Consider the following 22575-nt stretch of genomic DNA (forward strand, 5'->3'; position numbering starts at 1 on the left):
TTATTTTGTTTGTATTCTGAGAGGTGCAGCTGAGCTTTGTGCTGCAGCATCCTGCATTTGAGGTTCATTATGGGCTAGAGCCCTCTGTCAGATTGTCTGGCACAGCAAGTGATCAGAGAGATTGGCTGCGTTTTGTATTGCCGCAGTTTTCAGGCAAGCTGTCAGTATCAACAATGCAGACTTCAGCAAGGATAGCCAGCACTGAAATCCCTAATCACAACAGATCTTCCTCCCCCTCCTTTCAGATGTACTCTGTGTTGGTGGCTGTATGCCAATGTCTGTGACAATAAATGTTGTGTTTAGAGAGATGAGAAGTGAATAATGATAACTATGCGCTGATGTATCTGAGGAGGAGTCTTGTAAGTCCTTGGTGATATGGAATTTTGTCCTGTTTTTTCTTTTTCTTTTTAAAATTCTTTTAAATCCTTGCTTGGGTTTGGGAAGAGACGCATGTAGTAGAATGATCACGCCACAGAGTTAGTAAGATGGAGCATCACTTGTTGGGAAAAGACATTAGAGTAAATTAGTTCTCCAGCTGCATGAAACAGGTACTTTATTCTAGAGTATTGTTATATCGAGGGGATTTTGGTTTTCAGTCAGAGAGAGTTGATTTTTGTGGCTTAGCTGCAAATACATGTGTGTACCCTGTATGCATGAGGTACAACAATGAGCAGCTTCCTTCATTTTCAGAAGTCAATTTATACGTGCAAAGAATTCCCCTCCCTCCTACTGTCATACTTTGCAGATAGTTTGTGGCTATTGTAATTCGTGATTTGGCCTATTGACTTACTCTACAAGGCTACGTCTACACTGGCCCCTTCTTCGGAATAGCCATGCTAATTTAGAACTTTGGAATAGGGAAATGCGTGGGGGATTTAAATATCCCCCGCGGGATTTAAATAAACATGGCCGTCGTTTTTTTTCCGGCTTGGGGAAAAGCCGGAAAAGAGCGTCCAGACTGGCGCGATCCTCCGGAATAAAGCCCTATCCCAGAGGATCTCTTATTCCTACTTTGAATGTGTTTATGGTTGCTTTACATGATAATATTTCACCTGTCCTATTTATGTAAAATCAGCAAAAGTAGGAATAAGAGATCCTCCGGGATAGGGCTTTATTCCGGAGGATCGCGCCAGTCTGGACGCTCTTTTCCGGCTTTTCCCCAAGCCGGGAAAAAAGCGGCAGCCATGTTTATTTAAATCCCGCGGGGGATATTTAAATCCCCCGCGCATTTCCCTATTCCAAAGTTCTAAATTAGCATGGCTATTCCGAAGAAGGGGCCAGTGTAGACACAGCCCAACTGTTTGATTTTACAGGAGTAGCATATACACCAATCAGGGAAGGGAGAATAATGGGCATATTTGGCTTTGGTGTCATTGAAATGGGCTTGATTACCAAGCACTGTCTTCTGAGTATTCTGGTTACAAGGGTATCATATTTTATCCTAGACACACCTGAAGTATGGCCTTAATGCTGGCTGTGTCCTACGCAACCATAAAATACAGCCCTCAGATAAATAAATACCAGGCCCAGGGGTTCATGGCAAATTGGCTGGAGTGCTTGGGGTGTTGCAGAGACTGGGCACTGCACGAATCCGGCCTGGAACAATATAGTTGCCATATGTGTCAGGATATTTTGTTACACTTTGTCACAGTTAACAGGAGCTTCATTGTTGCTAGTTGTATTAAAGAAATTATTTAAGGCTACAACCAAGATCAGAGCTCCATTGAGCCAGCCACTAGTACAAATATGCAGTAATAATACAAATAACACTGGTCTACAATTTTTTAGAAGTCATCTGCTTCAGAGATAAAATGTGCTATTTATTATGTATTTTGATGTGCCGAATTCAAATATGACAATTAAAACAACTGATTGGCTACTGTTTCCAAGATATTTAAGTTTTTACATTTTACGTCTATGTATATTGTGAAGATAGTAGAGTTTTAATCATAAATTGTAAACCTAGGTCTTTTCATGTGTTTATGGTTGCTTTACATGATAATATTTCACCTGTACTATTTATGTAACACTTTAAAAATCAGCAAAAGGGTTATATAAATAAAATTTATTCTGAAACAAAAGGCAAAAAACTATTATGTACATAGTTTAATCCTATTCAGAGACTACTCGGTGCTTCTTGGTTTGTCTCTTGTATTCATTAAATGGAGCATCTCTTGTCACTGTCCAGCAATAGTCTGCAAGCATTGATGGGCTCCATTTGCCCTGATAGCGTTTCTCCATTGTTGCAATGTCCTGGTGAAATCACTCGCCGTGCTCGTCGCTGACCGCTCCGCAGTTCGGTGGAAAGAAATCTAGATGAGAGTGCAAAATATGTATCTTTAGTGACATGTTGCAACCAAGGCTTTTGTATGCCTTGAGGTTTTCCACCAACAACCTGTAGTTGTCTGCCTTGTTGTTTCCGAGAAAATGTATTGCCACTAACTGGAAGGCTTTTCATGCTGTCTTTTCCTTGCCACACAGTGCATGGTCAAATGCATCATCTCGAAGAAGTTCATGAATCTGAGGACCAACAAAGACACCTTCCTTTATCTTAGCTTCACTTAACCTTGGAAATTTTCCAGTTCTCTTCCTGGTCCCATACTGCCTTCTCTGGCTCTTCCGCCTGCCGTGCTTGAAGGATTAAACGCTGCCTTCTATCGAGGAAGTCTTCATCCTCTCTGATTGAGCATAGGGTTGACACTTGGGCCTCCAGTCCTCTAATTTTTTCTTCCAAAATGGCGACCAGCTTGCACTTAGTGCAGATGAAATCCGTTCTTTCTTCCGGGAGGAAAACAAACATGGCACACTCCGTGCAGGTAACAACAGCAGACCTATCACCATCCATCGCTGTTGTCCTGGAGAAGGGATTTAAAAAGAAAGAAAGGCAAGAGAACCTCACACCCTTCCCAACTCCCTCTCTAAACTCTGTTTTAGCACTCACCTGTTCGCAAGCTCCTTGGTCGCTTGCCCACTGCCGTATAAAGACCTGGAGTGCCTGAAAGCCCCTCCACGTACCAAAGCTCAGCCAATCAGCAGAGGTTCTAGAATTCAAACTTTAATTAGAAGCCAACAGTTTCCACCTACCAATCACAGCACACACTCCATGAAGGGGCGGGGGAGGGCAAAGGGGAAGTGGGAAAAAAAGCCTCACTCACAGACATGGGAAAAAACAAACAAAAACAAAAAAAACCATGCACCAACCCTCACTCACACACACAAGCTCAGCACAAAGCAAGAAAGCCACAAACACAACACACACTTCCCTCAAGAGTCCTGTATCTGCTTCTCCTTTACCTGGAGAACTCTCTCTCTAAACTCCCTGTTAGCACTCACCTGTTCGCAGAATAAATTTTATGTGCAATAAGGCATGTGTGAATGTGCATAACCAGTAGAAACAAAACAAAAGAAAAATCTATCTGTGGGTGAAGTGGCATTTGAATCTCTTTTGAATGGTAATGCAAGCAGGCAGCTTACAGGAAACACTGATCACTGTGATTTTGGGGCAAATTTGAACCCGTTTCTGAGAGATGAAAGACTTCAAGGATGAAATTCTGGTCCCATTAAAGTCAGTGGGAGCTTGGCCATTAACTTCAGTGGAGCTAGGAGTTCACCTCAGACCATGCTACTAAGGGTATGTCTACACTACAAAGTTAATTCGAACTAACAGCCGTTAGTTCGAATTAACTTTCATAGGCGCTACACAGGCAAACCGCAACTTAATTCTAATTAGCGGAGAGCTTAATTCGAACTAGGTAAACCTCATTGTACGAGGACTAACGCCTAGTTCGAATTAAGTAGTTCGAATTAAGGGCTGTGTAGCCACTAAATTCTAACTAGTGGGAGACTAGCCCTCCCCAGCTTTCCCTGGTGGCCACTCTGGGCACAACCAGGGAAATTCTTCTGCCCCCCTCCCAGCCCCAGAGCCTTAAAGGGGCACGGTCTGGCTACGGCCCGTGCCAGGTGCAAGCCTGCCAGCACCCAGCCAGCAGAGCCTGCACCAGGCACGGCACGAGCCAGCCACCTGCTGCCACCCAGCCCTCTGCCTCTTCCCGGGACCAGGCTGGCAGCTCCCAGGAGCCTGCCCAGGGCCGCAAGAGGCGGAGGCCCGCCTGGTCTAGTGCGGAGATCGTGGACCTCATCCAGGTTTGGGGAGAGGCCTCCAATGTCCACAACCTCCGCACTAGGCACAGGAAAGTGCCCGTCTAGGGCAGGATAGCTGCCAGCCTGGCCACAAAAGGCCACATGCGAACCCAGGAGCAGGTTTGCGTGAAAATCAAGGTGGTCCAGTGAGAGCCCCGACCCTGAGCCCTGAGCTTAGAACATAAGAACATAAGAACGGCCGTACTGGGTCAGACCAAAGGTCCATCTAGCCCAGTAGCCTGTCTGTCGACAGTGGCCAACACCAGCTATCCCGGAGGGGATGGACCGAAGACAATGACCAAGCAATTTGTCTCGTGCCATCCATCTCCAGCCTTCCACAAACAGAGGCCAGGGACACCATTCCTACCCCCTGGCTAATAGCACTCCATGGACTCAACCTCCATGACTTTATCTCACTTCTCTTTAAACTCTGTTATAGTCCTAGCCTTCACAGCCTCCTGTGGCAAGGAGTTCCACAGGTTGACTATTTGCTTTGTGAAGAACTTTCTGTTATTAGTTTGAAGCCTGCTACCCATTCATTTCATTTGGTGTCCTCTAGTCCTTCTATTATGGGAACTAATGAAGAACTTTTCTTTATGCACCCTCTCCACACCACTCATGATTTTATAGACCTCTGTTATATCCCTCTCAGTCTCCTCTTTTCCAAACTGAAAAGTCCCAGTCACTTTAGCCTCTCCTCATATGGGACCTGTTCCAAACCCCTGATCATTTTAGTTGCCCTTTTCGGTACCCTTTCCAAGGCCAAAATATCTTTTCTGGGATGAGGAGATCACATCTGTACACAGTACTGAAGATGTGGGCGTACCATAGTTTTATACTTCCCCTCCTCCTCCTTCCCTTGGCTTCCCCCTTCCAGCTCCCTCCTCCCAGGTTCCCCCCTCCCCTTTCCCACCCTCTCTCTTCCCCTCTCCCACCTCCTTTTCCCAGTCTCCCCAGAGGTTAATCCCTCCCCCCCATCCCGAGTTTTGTTAAATAAAGAGAGTTTCTATTTTTGAACACACGTGTCCTTTATTTTTTACATCAGGAAGGGGGGCTAGGGAGGGGTAAGTGAAAGGAGGTGAGGGAGGAATGGGGTACGAGCCCCCGATGGGGAGGAATGGGGTGGCTCTGCAGGCTCCTCGGGGTGGAAGCTCTCCTGCAGGGTCTCTTGGATCCTGACAGCCCCCCGATTGACCCCCTGGATGGCAGCCTGCGGCAAGTGCAGCCGGGCTGATGGCCGAATGCTGTGATGTGCCGAGTGTGGGCACTCAGGGCACTCCAAGACAGGACTGCTTTGCTGTCCCTCATCGAGGTAGACAAGCAAGCGGGGAACCCTGAGAACTGTCTGTCCGGGGTGGGGTTTGGGTCCCTTTAAGCGCAGTCCTCGGCTAGCCTGAGGCAGCAGGTCCACATTCTAAGTCGTAACCTGATGCCCTGCTGGCACTACTTCCGGCCAGCCTTAACTTCGGTTCAGGGTCCACTCAATGTGGACATGCTACTTTGAATTAGCAAAACACTAATTCGAACTAGTTTATAAGTCTAGATGCACTAATTCGAATTAGCTTAGTTCGAATTAACTAATTCGAACTAAGTTAGTTCGAATTAGTACTGTAGTGTAGACATACCCTAACTTCTCAAATTACACAATCTGCCCTGACTGTAACCAATTTTTGCCATGTGGCTGAGCCCTGCAATTACTCTTTTCCCTCTTTTTCCTAGTCCCAAATTCAGGAAATAGCAACACCTAAAGTTAAGGCTTTCTTTACTCTGAACAAAAACACATTTTAATGAACAATAAAGATTATGTTAGGTAATCCTTAGCAGAATGGTAAGAGATTGCTATTCTGGCTCTTTTTGCTTTAAAAATACCTCTCTTTAATCTTTTAAAAAGAATTTGGGTTTGGAAAAAGAAATTGCATTGAAGTTGACAAGTTGCCTGCCAAGTTTCAGGATGATGCAATTTGGAATGGCTGAGGTATTAAACCCTGAATGTCTGAATTTCTAATGGAAATGTCAACTCAATATTAACTCTAGCAGCCCTGCTGCAGTCTGGAATAGTTAAAAGTACATTTTGCCTTTATTGTTAAACCCTGATTGTGCCTCCAGGGTGCTGCTGCTGCTGCTGTTAGATTTCTGCACTATGAATCCTTGTGTTATTGTGCAATGACATCCCTGTTCTGTTTCTTTAGCATTTACTTTCTACTCCATAGGTTAACAATTTACAAGAAATAATTACCTAGCTGTATTTTAACCTTTTCTGAAACATACTTTTTGTGATTTTTTAAAAATTGAGTTTCAAAAAACATACCATTGAAAAGTACAAAAAGGTAAATTACTTACAGCTTGTTTACATTTCCAGATGCCACCTGCTTCACAGGCTAGTCAATAGAAATATGAAATTATTCAATTTTACAAGCTGCAAGACCAGACAATAGACATCCAGTCAATACTACATACACATAACAATTTAGGATGGAGCAGGAGAAAAAAAGCAATAAAAGAGGTGAAGAGTTAGGGAGACAAGAAAAGGAGGGAATGGAGTGCAAGGAGGGAGGGGGGAAAAGGAGATGAGTTAAGTGAAATGGAGATTTTCCATCCCAACATTTTTGTTCAAATGTATCTAGAAATCAGGTCCACATTTCTCCCAAATAATAGAATTGCTTTCTACAGTGTTAAAGCTTTATTTTGGCTTCTAACTCAGATGGTCAAAGAGCCACTGTCTATTCTGGGCATAAGCATAGTCTTCCATTTTTGTACAATCATGCTTTTGGTGATCAGTGCAGCTTTCAACAATCAGAGTTTTTTGGGTAGAGCTAAACCAAGCTTATTGGATAAGCGTCCAACAACATAACTTTCAGCAGAGGTGTGACTGTTGAAGCTGAGCACTGTTGTAACTCTTGGGCACCTCTTTGCCCAGCTGACTGAAAGCTGGATAATCACATGGCATATACACTAGGGCTGCTTTTTGTGTGTGACTTCACTGACAAGCACCAGAGGATATGATCTTTAGCTTGTGCGATTTCTGTGGCCTCCAATACATTTTGAATATAATCTTTCATTGTGTCAAGCATAGCCTGAGATCTTTCAGACTGGCAGTACTTTCAGCTAAGGCACACTATCACGTCAGTTTGGTCCAAATAACCTAGGACTGTCAGAGGTCTGAGAATTACAGGGAACCTTAGGCTACATCTAGATTGCAGCACTTTTCTGGGATACCAGAGGTATCCAAGGAACGCGTCCGCTTTTCTGAATTTTTTTTTTGAAAATGTTTTGCCATTCATGTAAACCTCATTCTATGAGGAAGAAGGGATATGTCAAAAGAGCGGGTTTTTCCAAAATTTGGCTCTGTGTAGATGCGCCAAATGTCGGAAATGCCTCTTTTGACAGAAAAGCAGAAAAAGATATGCAAATTGTGCTTTGCAATTTGCATATCTTTTTCCAACTTTGTAGTCTAGATATAGTCTTAGAGATGCCTCATGAACTCCCAGGCCAATGTCTACTATGTAAACAAAGACAAACTCTATCTGCAATTTTTTTGTGGAAGTCTTGGCAGGGAATTTCTTGTAGCCATGGAAAGAATCTCACTGGCAGAACCTGTTACATAATGTTAAACATGCGTCTGTGTTCTCAGGCCATGCTTAAAAGCAATTGAGTTAAAATCTCTGACTGTAGTTTTAACTTCAGAAGGGTAGCCGAGTTAGGCATTTCATATGTATTTTTGTGTGCATTTAGATTTTGTCTAGCATAGAGGTTCTCAAACTTCACTGAACCATGACCCTCCTTCTGACAACAATGACTACACAACCCCAGGACGGAAAGAGGGTCCAAAGCTTGAGTTTACCTGAGCCCCACTGACCTGGCTAAAAGGGTCAAAACTTGCACCCCATCACCCTGGGCAAGGAAGGAGTCCAAGTCCAAGACCAAGTGCTTCAGTCCCAGGCAGTGGACCTGTTACCTGAGTCTTGCTGCCTTGGGCTGTGGAGTGTCAAGTACCAGCAAGTCTAAGCCAGCCCTGACAACCCCATTAAAATGGCGTCATGACCCACTTTGGAGTCCTGACCCACAGTTTGAGAACTGCTGACCTATCAGTTACACTTGCATAAGTCTGCATCAGAGAATATATGCAAAGTTATGGATTGTTCATTTTAAAAGCTGCTCAGAAATGGACAAAGTGGCAATCATGTATAATAGCAAAATGTAGCATTTTTATTATAAGGAAAATATAATCTGAATCTAACTCGTAATTTTTACTTTAGTTTTTATGGAAATCATTCCACGCTTCACCTGTGTGCCAGGATGTAAAATATGAACTTAGTTAGGCTAAGTTCATCAGTGAAGTGGCTGAATATTTCTCTAGGCTTACAGTTGGTCCTTAAAAACCAAAACCAAAAATAAGTAAAAGGTGCTTTCCTAATATGGAGCAAAAGTTGGACTGCATTTTACTGGCCCATCTGTGTATACAGTTAAACAAATCTCTTTTTCTTAGGATATTTTGATATGAACTCATATTTTAAGACAAATACCCATAGAGGCAGATTTTTCCCCCTCAGTGGGAGATTAGTGGGTTCAAACTAAGACATGTGTTCTCCTAAAGTCATTCTGCAGAAATGACACAATGTATAAATGCTGATTTGCCATTGAGGCGTGGGTAAATTTCATTAGCAATAATGAGAGTTTCTCTTGTAGATCACTCCCTAAATTGATAGGATGATAGAAATCAGATGAGACATCATAAGTCAAATGCACTCAGAAAATGTTACAATTAAAAGCCTATTACATTCATATTTTTGTTGGTCTCAACTTATCTGAAAACTCAGAAACGTGGATATTTAAATCTTAATCTGTATCTTGTTTAGATTCTGTTGCAAAACCAACAAAAGTAGAATGCTTACCAATGCTAATAATGTTTGTTTCATGAAAAGAAAAACAATTTGCAGTGAATGTGGGTGTCCCTGGGGTTGGTTGGGAGAGAAGCTGTTCCTTCAGACAGTGGAGGAAATGTCCTTTGAAGAAGCCCATTTGTCCTTAACTTTGTAAACATTAGAGGAGACCACGTCAATGGGATGGTCTGGAATTGCTTAGATGTATTGAATTTTTTAAATGAAATCTCAATATATGTTTCCAGCATGGAAAGTATTTGGAGAGGGAAAACCTGTTAGCAATCTGTTAGCAATCGAATATTATTCTAACCTGTTGCTGTAATACTTTTAAAAATACCATTCTTATTGACAAGTTTCTATCACATGGGGTGTGTCTAGACTACAGGGCTTTGTCGACAAAAGTGGACTTTTGTCGACAAAACTATACCTGCGTCCACACTGCCTTTGAGTTATGTCGACATAATGTCAACAAAACTCAGCAGTTTTGTCGACGTATGTAAACCTCATTCTACGAGGAATAACGCCTTTTGTCGACAGAGTTCTGTCTCCAGAAGGCATTATTGCATCTACACTGTCCTTTGCATCCACACTGTTATGTCAACAAAGCAGCTTGCTTTGTCGACAGAACTGGATGTAGTCTAGACGCTCTTTGTTGACAGAAGTCTAGACATACCCATGGTAAAGGATGAAAGTGATATTATTGTAACTAAAGACTTGTCTGAGTCACAGGACAAGAGCTGAAGCCTATTCCTACAAGCTTTGCAGAAATATGGATCCAGATCCGAACTTTGTGACTCACTGAAGCTCATTATTTACTGAAGTCAGAGGGAAAATCAGACAGTCAATGGTTAAATCAGAGAGGACAAAAATAAAAGACTGAAAGAAAAGCGTGTGTGTGTGTGTGTGTGTGTGTGTGTGTGTGTGTGAGAAAGAGAGAGAGAGAGAGAGAGAGTCTATGGCTGAGCCTGTGAGATGTATAGGATGTTGGCTGACCTCTAGCCTCACTTGGTTCTTTACAAGTCTATGCATAAAAATGGTGGGATTGCATGGATGTAACTGAGGGCAGAATTTGGCATGTGTGTCCAGGAGAAGGGCTAGATATATGCACAATGGTTGTTGGAAACAGGCTTTAAAGCAAACAGATTGAGTGCACTAAATCCAGTTCAGCTGGGTTCACATTCCCTAGGGTAGAATTTGGCTTCAATTATCTATAGGGTATTTCTCAATGCCTTGTTTTGTTTCAAAGGTGTTTGATGGAATTATCATTTATCCACACTGAGGAGATGTAGGTGCCATGTGCATGTGGTGAAATAGAAGGAAAATACTGGTTCCTGCATGCATCCATGAGCAAGAAGGGTCTTCGAATTCCAGAATAAGTGAAAAAAAGTTTTGTGTTCTCTGCTGTCTGACTGGGGCTATGTCTACAGAATGACATTTTTGCGGAAGAGGAAATGCAAATGAAGTGCTCATTTGCAAATCTTGTGCGCTCATTTGCCCTTTTGTGCAAGTTCACTTATTCCTCACAAAATGAGGTTTACAGGATCTTGCACAAAAGTGTTTTTTTCCAAAAAATGGCCCAGTGTATATTGGGTTTTTTTCCGCAAAAACCTCTTCCGCAAAAAGGATTGGAGAGAATATGCAAATGAGAGCACACGATTTGCAAATGAGCACTTCAATTGCATTTCCTCTTCCATAAAAATGACATAGTGTAGATGTAACCTGAGGCAGCCTTCCCTTGGAAACACATTACACTTTGGTTCTGATGAAGAGGTCCTCAGGTCTGCTTAAAATTTCTGTACACATGTATTTATTTGGGGGCATGGAGGTCTATTTTTAGTAGAAACAGATCAGAAAGTGAACCTCTGTGAGGCCTGGAGTAAATTTAGTGTCCTTGGCTTTCATTTAAATCAGATAGCAGTTTGAAAGGGGTTAAGGGATAGAATAGATCAGAACAGATGAAAAGCTGTGTAATGGGTTATGTAACATCACATAGATCAGGGTTTTATAGCCAGATTAAAAGGCTGTTATAAAGAAGATGTTCAACTGCTCTCCATGTCAACAGGGCATAGGGCAAGAAGTAATGGGTTTAATCTGCAGCATGCTAGGTACTGGTTAGATAATAGGGAAAACCTAACTATAAGGATCGTTAAGCTTTGGAATAGGCTTCCAAAGGACATTGCAAAATCCCCAGAACTGAAGGTGTGTAAGAAATAGGATAAACTTAAAAAACAACAAATAGTCTGGAGGTACTTCATGATACTATCTACAAGTTTTGTTGGTCTATAAAGTGCTATCAGACCATTTGTTGATTTTTAAGTTTATCCTGTACAGACTAACTCGGCTACCCCCTGCAGCTTCTATAAGAAATAGGTTAGGCAAATACTTGTAAGGGATGGTCTTGGTTTACCTGTTCCTGCCTGACTTTAAGAGGCTGAACTAGACCTCTTGAGACAAAAGACAGAACGATGTAGCACTTTAAAGACTAACAAGATGGTTTATTAGGTGATGAGCTTTCGTGGGCCAGACCCACTTCCTCAGATCAATTTGTGGAAGAAAATTGGCACAACCATATATACCAAAGTGATACCTTGAGGTCCTTCTGAGCTCTACATTTCTAAGGTTCTGTGGTTCTTGGGATTTCTCCAGACTGAAATGAGGTTTGTTTACAATGGACTTATGCCTGGAACATTCTCCATAACACTTCTCATCCATATCCAGTTTTAAAATGTCTATTCCAACCCCATGCAGATATTAAAAGACTTTTTTTAAGAACACGAGAAAGACCATACTGAATCATGCCAAAGGTCCATCTAGCGCAGTATCCTGTCTTCTGACAATGGCCAATGTCAGGTGCCTCAGAAGGAATGAATAGAACAGGTTATCATCTAGTGAACCATCCCCTGTTGCTCATTCCCAGCTTCTGGTAAACAGAGGCAAAAATAGCCTGGATGTGTAAGTGTAAAGTTATTGACAGTACCTCCATGGGAGCCAACATTGCCTACTGGCTAGGACATTGTAATTGGACATATGTAAAATGTGGAACGCTAGAGCAATATAAGTGCTAGGTGGTATTGTTGTTGTTGTTATTATTCCTGGCGAAAATCAAGTTGAGATCTGTATCTAGTGAATCTTGATATTGCATAGCAAAACTTGTTAAAAGCAATAGAAAAACATAAGAAGAATCCTCTTTAAACAGAGATGGATAGTACTTCTCTCAATTAAACACATACAATCCCATTTGTTTCAATAGAATTGCACTACTTGGTCATACTCTTCAGAGACATTGATATGTCTTCAATGACAACCTGACATGTGTCTTTGGTAAAATTCCAAGTGCAAGACTCCCGAGAGATCACGTTGTTCAGTTAATGTTAGAAGTGGGCCGTTAAGGAAGTTACCTCTGGACAGCTATGTGATTATCATGTGGTCAGTGCTGTATCATCCAGCTGAATGATCACCATTATGCAATAATATATAGATAATATGTGGCATTCTAGTGCAGCAGGAAAGTGATGACCAGCAGGCCTGGTGGGCTAGTCAACTAATGGACTTTCAGCTTTGTTAGTCCAGCCATCCCAGAGGGAGCCCTGTCTGCAGCCTCAATCATCTCTATTTTCCTCCCTCTCACCTATCCCTGCCCCTACTCAGATGGCTCTCCTGAGAGCTTCTCACTATAAAGGAGCTGGAGTGAGGGCAGGAGAGGGAGGTCCTGGGCCTACCTAGGTGTCTCTCAGAGTGTCTCGCCCAGTTGCTTTGCTACCCCAAATAATGTAACCTCCTGCATACTTCCAAACAGAGCAGACCTTCTCAGTTTGGGGCATGGCCACAGGCTTAGCAAACTCTCCTCAGTCTCTCAGGGTATGTCTACACTACCCCGCTAGTTCGAACTAGCGGGGGTAATGTAGTCATTCGCACTTGCAAATGAAGCCCGGGATTTGAATTTCCCGGGCTTCATTTGCATGAAGCCGGCTGGCGCCATTTTTAAATGCCGGCTAGTTCGGACTCCGTGCCGCGCGGCTACACGCGGCACGGACTAGCTAGTTCGGATTAGGCTTCTAATCCGAACTAGCTGTACGCCTTGTGGAACACCCTCCGGGTGTGTCTAGACTACAGGGCTTTGTCGACAAAAGTGGACTTTTGTCGACAAAACTATACCTGCGTCCACACTGCCTTTGAGTTATGTCGACATAATGTCAACAAAACTCAGCAGTTTTGTCGACGTATGTAAACCTCATTCTACGAGGAATAACGCCTTTTGTCGACAGAGTTCTGTCTCCAGAAGGCGTTATTGCATCTACACTGTCCTTTGCGTCTACACTGTCATGTCGACAAAGCAGCTTGCTTTGTCAGCAGAACTGGATGTAGTCTAGACACTCTTTGTTGACTGAAGCTTTGTCTACAGTATCTGTTGACAAAACTTCTGTCGAGAAAAGCCTGTAGTCTAGACGTACCCTCATTGTTCAATCCCAAGGCTTTCAGCTCCCAAAGAGGAGGGGAAACCCAAGTCCCCAGAGTTAGCGCAGCCTTCACAAAGCACTCCCTGCACAGCTTTTAGCATCACCTTTGCTTCCTGGTGCCATGTGCAGCTCATTGTCCCCTTCCTGAGTTACTAGTATGATTTTAACCAGTTCTACCACTGCAAATATGCCTTGTACCTGTTGAGTGGGTGGGATCTCCCTGGCCCAGTACTGTTCTACTCCTCACCTTAGTTCAGTATGGGGCCTGCAGAGCCCATCTCACTGAGGTTTGTAAAATATGTTCGTAACAATGCTTCTGGAAGAATGCTCTCATATCCAGGAGTTTATATTTTTGTTTATTACTAAATAAGCCTGAGATGAAATGGAATAAGTGCGTGCCTGTAAAATGCAAAGAGTGTTAAATGCAGGAGTCATAATATAGTACATTAAATGTAAAATGATAAAAAGTAGCATAATTACTGGTGCTTCTCCCGTCATGGTAGTTATTGAAGATCATTGTGGCTTTCATATGGTAAGTCATCAGGCCAAAAAATATTCTACTTTGCCTATGTTAGCTTTACAAATATGCTTTTATATGAAACCCATTCTCATAGTAAGATTATTTATTTATATCAGGACAAACACTCTCCAGTGACCATCTAATTTTGCTCAGAGCTAACTTCTTTTATTATGGTTACGTCTACACTACAAGGTTTTTGTGTAAAAACCTGCGGAGCATCCACACCTCAAATGAGCTCTTGCGCAATTAAATGGGCAGTTAAACGGCAGAAGAGAGGGCTTTTTCCACCGTAGGTAAACCTCCTTTTCTGAGGCATAACTCCCTTTTGCGCTACAGGTATTGCGCAAGAAGGCAAATGTGGACGCTCCAGAGGGGTTTCTTGTGCAAGAAACCCCTATGGGAAAAAGCACAGGTGCTCTGATGGCCATTCTGTGAATGAAAACATACGGAAAGGGAAAGCATGGTACAGGGTATCACCATATAATGCTTTGGAGGTGAAATCGATAGGGGCGATTTATCACTAGATTAGAACCATTCGAAGGAAGGCCAATTCCCTTTAATTCTTAGAAACATTTTCTTCATTGAAATGAAGAAAGCTCCTTTTTCTCTTCCTTTACACTATTAATCACCATAGGCAGCATGCCCTAGAGGGGATACTAAACTAAGAGCTTTTTATTTAAATGCAAAAGAAAAAAAGATTCAATGAAGTAAAATAATTACAGGTTGAATCTCTGAAATCCAGGACTGTCTGCTCTGGCAACATCTGGGGTCCTGCAGGATCAGAGATCCTTGGCAATCAGGATCGGAGCCAGCCAAGATCAGTAGTGCAGCTGCCCTGGTGGCAGGAGGCCGGCGGCCAGGACCCCAGCTGGGCTGGGAGTTCAGTCATGCTGGTAGTGATAGGGCCCAGGCTGGAAGCAGGGAGCCCAGTGACAGGGAGCACCAGCCGGGCCAGGAGTAGGGCTGATGGTGGGGTGAGAGGAGGCCAGCTGCCAGCATTGACCTTCCCTCGTCCAGCAAACTCCCTAGGTCAGACCACTCAGGTCCTGAGGTGCTAGACCAGAGAGATCCAGCCTGTACAACCTGTACAATTGTGTCGGACTGAGGGGGGAGACTTTTAAATACACAAGCCATTCTTCACCGTGAGCTGCATATTTTTTAGTTGAGGGAGTTTTAGTTGAGGGAGTGAGTTCCAAAACGATCTGTCCTACCAAAGCTCACTTCCTCATATCTGCTATCTCTGCTCATTTGTATCTTAAGACCTATACAAGCTTATCAGATACACATATGCAATTTGATACCATCCCATTAATTGCTGTCACATACTCCAAACATGGCCTATATCGCTCTTTGAAAGTTGGGCTCCTGCTACAAGTCCTATTATTTTTCCTGTCCATGTAGATCCAGAACAAAGCTGTTGATCTTGTTAACTATAAAAATCTCCTACTAATAAGCTGACACAGTTTAAGCGAGGTCTGGCTGAGGTTTGTTAGATCTGCTCAGTGGCAAGAGTGATGCCAATTGTTGGCAAAAGTCTAAGGAACTTCATCTAGGATTGAGACTTCCACACAGATTTACAGAAAGATACGCGGAAAGGAGGCAGGGAGGGAAGGAAGAAGGGAGAAGGTCCTGGAAAAACTTCCCTTTCCAGTCATTTTTACCCTCTTGTTAAATAAGTAGGTAAGTAAATAATAAAATAAAATTTTGTCCCTCGTGGTAAAAGAGCTAATTCTGAAAACGTGAACTGAGCATAAATCAATGCAGTGCTGACTACCTGAATTTCCAGATAGTCTAAGCCATCAGTCTAAAAGTTGATGATCAAGATTTGTATGGTACTCACAAAGAAATGTCATGGATTTTGTGCCCTTCGGATATTGCTAAATGGAAGTAGAATGGGGAGAGGACATGGGAACTGTCTTGGCATGGGAATTAGGATCTCAGTATAGAAAAGTTTGAGAATTCCTGGTTTATGGGGAGATTCATTGGTTATGCCAGTCTAGCTGACAGGTGTCCACATCTCCAGCAGGCACCATATGGGATTGTCCTAGGAGAAAAACAAATGCTATGCAATGAAATCCAGCCTGTACAGGAGTGTTCTTTAGATCAGCAGGTGCTCGGGCAATGCCATATAAGGAAGCTTATAGATTTGCAGAAGTATCTGCTCTGCTGACACCAACTGTCCTGGTTCAGGGGTGTGCTTTCTCCCCTAACACATGCCCTCCAAGTGACAGACCTACCTGCCCTTCTCTCAAATGGAAGTCCACAGTTCACCCTCTCAGCCTGGATCACCAATCTACAACATCCTGCGTTCCCACCATTTGGTCACAGGGCAAGCAGTACTTTCTACTCCCCTGCAGTCCCTTAGCAGTGCACCTCTTAGGTGATAGATTTTTCTTCTTTCATCTCACAATGGTTCTATCACTCTTAGACTGGATCCTGCAGCAGCCTCCTTGTTTCTAACTATCTTGGCACCTGCAACACACTTCTCCCTAGGAGACTGACCAGCAGCTGATTAAAGGGTGGCCTTACCACTCCTTCCCCACAGGTAAACAACAAACAGATAAAAGGGTTATAAGCACAAAAGGCCTGGATGTTTGGGTCCTGCCTAAATTTTCTCACTTCTCTCACAGTTTAAGGAAGCCTAGCTGCCTCCGATGCATCCTTCCATTGCTCTGTCTCAGACTGACTACTCCTGCAGGATTCTCGGTGTGCGTCTGTCCCTCTCCCCGGAGCAGCTGCTGACCACTCATTCCCTTAGCACCTTTCATGATCAGGTTCTTTTTAACTCTTCAGAGTCCTTTTGATCTCTAAGCTTTGGCCTTAGCAAGACAGCTAGGTAATGTTCATCTGGCACCTTGGAAAAGTATTTCCATGTTTAATGGTCCAGCTGTTGTCCCACTTCAACTCCATGTAGGCAAACAGGATAATAACAAGCAGGCAAGCTGAAAAACCTATAATATATGTAAAAGTAAGGCAGATACTTCCCTTGTTCCACAAGATTGCCGTGCAGTAATTATGGTGCAACATATTGACATTAAATTATGGTGCAACATATTGACATTAAATTTCTTCTAAGATATAGTCTTAAAAAATTAAAAGCTTTGTTTTGGGGAAAACAGTTTCAAAAGCTAATATTAGTTTTAGCTTTTGTTTCAGAAGTTCCCCTTGACTGTCTTCTGTCAAGCATCTAGGGTTGCCAGATGGTTGAAACAAAAATACCCACCCACCCACCCATGGGGAGGCAGTGCTTTCCCCTTGGTTTTTTTACCGGCAGCCATTTTGTGCTCGCAGCCTTGTGGAACCAGGTAAGCATGGAAGAGAAAATACTGAACTGTCCGGGTGAATTCCGGACACCTGGCAATTCTACAGCATCATATTTTCCTTTCTTTGTTATCACTACTACTGTTGCTCAGAACTGAATGCTCAACTTTTATTTTTAATACATTCATCATCTCTTCTTTCATTTCTTCTGCCAAAGCAGCGTCATATTTCTAGGCTGTGTTCTTCCGTAAAAAGCTACACAAATTGTGAACTGCAATTTGTGTAGTTTTTTCCACTTCTTTTTTTGGAAGAGGCTTTTCCAACATTTGGCCCATCTACACTGGGCCAAATGTCGGAGAAAAAAAAACCTTTTTCGGAACATCCCTTCTTCCTCATAAAGCAAGGTTTACAGCAAAGCCGAAGAAAACGTGTCTGCCCTTCCGAAAAATTTTTTGGAAAGGCAGACGTGTTCCGTGGACGTGGCAGAGTTTTTTGGAATACTTCCAGTATCCTGGAAAAACTCTGCAATCTAGACGTACCCTTACTGAATAATTATAGGGGATTTAGTTCATACACATTACCTATATAGGAGCCCTGCCTCCAAAATGATGATTTTAAAATCTAATTATCTAAAATTAGGCTTCTACACTCATATTTACTTACTTAAAATGTGGAGCATCCAGCAGCTTGCATTTACTTCAGCAGGTTAGGACATAGGAGTCAGGTTTAAAAATCTTGGCCTAAATGCTGATGCCCTTCACAGGCGGGTAAGGCAATTATCTTTACATTTCCTGTCTCTTGCTGTTTTAAGTCCTAGCCTTTATGTTTACTGATGCAAATTGTTCATTGTGGCTTACTCACAAAAAGGGTCCAGTGGAATAATTCTGCGTCAGAGCATTCCTTAGTTCTGCTTTGCTTAATTTTGCCATTTTATGGCTCTTTCTCTACTAAATGATACAGCTCCATGGTCTTCGTTGCTCAGCAAATGGCTTTCTCTATGCAGCACTCAGGGAACTGAAGGGGTCACTTCAGGTTTTTACTTTTTTTTTATTAAAGGCTGATAGCTTCCTTAAAATGTGTATTCTCCCAATTAAGTGGCCCCCATTTCTCTCTACTTTCCTAACATCTAAACATATGCACAATATAATACTATCAGAAGCAACATAGAACTTGTATTATAGAGAGGGTTGTCTATAAGGATTGAACCTTCTCATCTACTTTGAGACCTGTCTTGGTTAAAACAGCCACAATATTATTTTACTGATGGTGATAAATAATTTGTCCTTTCTTCATGCTGTTTTCATTCTGTGGCTCTCAAAAGATTTACAAAGGTGGGTAGGAACTGTCCCTGTTGTACAAATGAGACCAAAAAGGCACAGAGAGAGGAAATGATTTCCCAAGAGCTACACACCAGACTTGTGTAGTTTGGGAAGATGAGTAGTCACTTAAAACAGATCAGCTACTTAATACTTACCATATTTTTAAAAGCAAAGAGGAGTCCTGTTTCACCTTAAAGACAAACAAATGTGTTTGGTCATAAGCTTTCCTGGGTTTTGGCATTTCATGGGTTACAGCTCACTTGGTCAGATGCAGTAAGTGGAAGCTTCAGTTGGCAGGGTATAGGTACATACAGAGATGGGAGTGTTACTGCAGTGTTAATGAGGCTACTTCAGTAAGAATGGGTGGGGCCCCAACAGCGATAAGGTGAGAATATCTACAGAGAAAATTACTGCTGGTAATAAATTAGCCATTTCCCGTCACTATTCAGGCCTATTCTGATAGTCTTAAGTTTGCATTATGAATTCCAGCTCTCCAGCTCCAGGTTCACACTGCAGTCTGTTTTTGAAGTTTTGTTTTTTGCGGGTTTTTTTGCTCAAGTATACCAGCTTAATATTAGCTCCTAAATAGCTAGATAGCTTACAAATGGCATTAGCAACTTCACTTGATTTGACCCCAGTCTGGGAGTACATTTATAAACATTGATGTCTCTGACTACACTCTAGGCTGCGTCTAGACTGGACAGTTTTTCCGCAAAAGCATTTGCTTTTGCGGAAAAACTTGCCAGCTGTCTACACTGGCCACTTGAATTTGTGCAAGAACACTGATGATCTAATGTATGATCGTCAGTGTTCTTGCGCAAATACAATGACTCTCCCGCTTGGGAAAAAGCCCTCTTGTGCAAATGCTTTTGCGCAAGATGGCCAGTGTAGATAACTGAGAACTGTTTTGCGCAAAAAAGCCCCAATGGCGAAAATGGCAATCGGGGCTTTCTTGCGCAAAACTGCGTCTAGATTGGCACAGATGCTTTTCTGCAAAAAGTGCTTTTGCACAAAAGTGTCTGTGCCAATCTAGACGCTCTTTTCCACAAATACTTTTAACGGAAAAACTTTTCTGTTAAAAGCATTTGTGGAAAATCATGCCAGTCTAGACGTAGCCTCTGTGTTTATAAATGTGTTAAGTAGCATGTGTTAACTAACATGTTTTAAAACATGATTAAGTTTCCCAGACCATACAAATCCCACATCTGTGACACTGGGTAGTGGATCTTCTGACACTTGTTTGAGGGTACTAACAACTGCAGCTGTAAAGAACTCCATCACCTCTGGAATGCGATCAACTGCCTACCAAAAGAGTGAAGCAGGGAATAGTTAGAAAATTAATTGTGTGGAAACATTGGTCAAGCCCTTTCCATTCAGTTTCCTATCACATTTAGCCACTACCTGCTATTGTGTTATCCTCTGACCTCAACCGTCTGTTTATATTTACTGACCTTTATGCATAATATAAAAATGTAAGGAGGAAAAATTTAAAAAATGTAAGGAGAAACTTCCATGCATATAACTTGTGCTGGATTTCTGCATAGCTATTAATTTTACCAATATGTTACTAACCCAGGGGTTGCAGCTGGACAGTGAACCTTCTGTGTGTGTTAATGAGAGACCTATGAAATACTGAAAACATCCTACCAGCAACCTTAAGAAATATCCCAGGACATTTAACCATGGACCAAAAACCACTTAACTGCTTCTGAGCTTTGTTTTCTGTATGGTGATGTGCTTCTCTGCTTCAACTCTGTGCAAGTGTAGTTTGTATACAGCAAATATTCAAATCAGAAAAGATTAGATGCCTTTCAGTAAAGTAGCAGCAGTATGAATGCAGACAACTTGGTACAGAGAAAATAGGCATCACAGTATCTTTTTATGAAGAAGTATAATCTAACTTGGAATATCTTCAATTTGATTTATTTATGTATGTATTTATTTTTCTCCATAGGCTGTGGAAACCAACCTTGCTTCAAAGGATAGTCACTGGGTCTATGTAAATGAGGTAAGAGATCCAAGAGAGGATCTAGTTTTGTCCTAGAGTTAACTCTTTCATCTAGTTTTGTTCCTCTTATTTCATACATGCACTTTCCATTTTGCTTTTGGATGATACAAGAATTCAATTTGTGTGGTTTCATTGTGAGTCTCTCCTTTGGTTTGGCACAGGCTGAATAGTGAAATAAAAGTCCCCAGTGCATATAATGGCACCTATTCAGTTTTTTCAGATCATGGTGATCTGTTCCATTAGCTTGTTAACGCAAGACACCTTATCTTACCTTAAAGTCAGAAAACACTGGCAACAATAAAGAACAGGGAGGCTGGATTTAAAACGTGTTAATTGTTAGCCCATAACAACATAAACTTACCTGATATGTGTTATATCTCTACTATAGAATTATGTTAATCTTTTGGCCTTAATAGTATTATTTGACCATGAGATTTTGCCTATATGCCTTTTGTGAAGGGGACCTATCTTGTCTTGTAATGACTAATATTTATTTTGTGTTACTCCAAGTGGTCCCAATCTGCATCTATACAGACACGTTATAATACAGTCCAGCCATGAAAATCTTTATTCACTAGAATCACAGATATGCCAATATAATCATTATACATCTTTAATTGCTTAAGAGAAATCATACAAGATTAAACATTTGTGTTTTTAATAATGATTTTGCAAAAGGTAATTGTTACACTTTGGTTCTTTGATGTGATGGGAGCCTCAAGGGTTAAAGCCGACTACCCAGTGAAAACTACTGGATGATGGTGAAACAAATTATTTTTATTAAGTGGAATGATTTTTTTAATCAAAACTAAAAATTAGCAAATGGTTTTTTAAACTATCAATTGCCCAATGCTTTTACAGGGTAGAAAACCCTAAACTTAGCTGTACTTAACTAATTACAAACTTCTTTTATTACAATTCAACTATACCAAATCACTGTCTCGAATTTGCTTAAGGCAGCGCAGCTTGCAAACAAAAGATACAAAACAAAGCCAATATAATGATAATAAAAACTCCGTCCAAAGCCAGCCCCTCTATGGTTATTTTAGGGCAGCTGGTGGAGTTAGTCATAAATCTACTTTTACAACTTAACAACTCCTGGGCTTCTGTTTCTAACACTTATACTTAGCCTAAATACAACACTACTACACAACACAAGATTATACAATTTACACAGTGTGGTTAACAGAACTTAGATACACTTTACAGAATTACACAGTGAAATTAACACAAATTTAACTATTAATTAAACCAATAACCAATACATTTAAGCAATACTTACAAATCCAGCAACGATAACAACACAAAGACACACTAGAACTCGGAGCATGCTCAGGACTCGTGCACCCCTATATTTGACTCGAACGGTGGGGAGGCAGCCTCAGGGTGATCAATCCTTTAGCCGGGCAAAAAAAAGACACGTGCCCTCAATACACGGAACCTCCGTCGAACAAAGGGGTAGAGGGTCTTTTATACAAAAATTCGATGTCTAATGCCATGCTAGGGTCTGCATTTGGCAGGGCCTGATAGGCTAGTGATGAGGTAGTATGACAATACTGCCCTATAGGAATTTTCGTGATGTATGCGTGATCCCCTCGTGGACAGGACTAGATGGGGCATGGTTAGTGTGAGACAGTTGTGTTTTATTACCCTATGTTTGCTTTTTCTCTTGCCTCTAAGACCGGTCAAGTTATGGTCAAACGAGGCTTATCTGTAACTATCTAGTCATGCCCACCTCCCTGTTTTCTGGTGCCTGAGAGTCTCAGGATGCCTGTAAGATCAAATTCCATTCACAAAAAACTGCATTGTGCGCTTACAAGTTATGCTTTCTTAACGTGTGTCAGAGGCCTGCATTTTCTGTGAGCTGCTTTGTGTGGCTGGATGGGCTATACACGAAGGCCATCGACAGAAAAAGCCTGCTTTGCAACAGTAATGACATATTTAAAAGAAAAAATTACTAAATGCTTTATATTTTTATTTTATACATATA

At 41.9% G+C, this 22575-nt stretch overlaps 1 protein-coding gene and 1 long non-coding RNA gene across 4 annotated transcripts in view; one reads left to right on the plus strand and one right to left on the minus strand.

Annotated features, from left to right (window-relative positions):
• The window catches only part of GRID1 (glutamate ionotropic receptor delta type subunit 1), a 1044532-nt gene that overhangs the window by 756813 nt on the left and 265144 nt on the right, over positions 1 to 22575 (plus strand). For both annotated transcript variants that reach the window (XM_089780067.1, XM_075934836.2), the window contains exon 5: positions 20532 to 20585. In XM_089780067.1, the coding sequence (XP_089636193.1) occupies positions 20532 to 20585 (54 nt within the window). The remainder of the gene's footprint in view (positions 1 to 20531; positions 20586 to 22575) is intronic.
• On the minus strand, positions 1800 to 22341 carry LOC142830380 (uncharacterized). Of its 2 annotated transcripts, XR_016350163.1 has the most exons (5): positions 21868 to 22339; positions 18733 to 18767; positions 6481 to 6518; positions 2942 to 3041; positions 1801 to 2855 (listed from the first exon to the last, which is right to left on the minus strand). It is a non-coding gene; the product is annotated as an uncharacterized LOC142830380 (long non-coding RNA). The 2 variants fall into 2 exon arrangements; XR_012905568.2 differs by having other exon boundaries at positions 1800 to 3041; positions 21868 to 22341.

The sequence above is a fragment of the Pelodiscus sinensis genome, chromosome 8 (assembly GCF_052426305.1).
Source record: "Pelodiscus sinensis isolate ZL-2025 chromosome 8, ASM5242630v1, whole genome shotgun sequence".
NCBI lineage: Eukaryota > Metazoa > Chordata > Testudines > Trionychidae > Pelodiscus > Pelodiscus sinensis.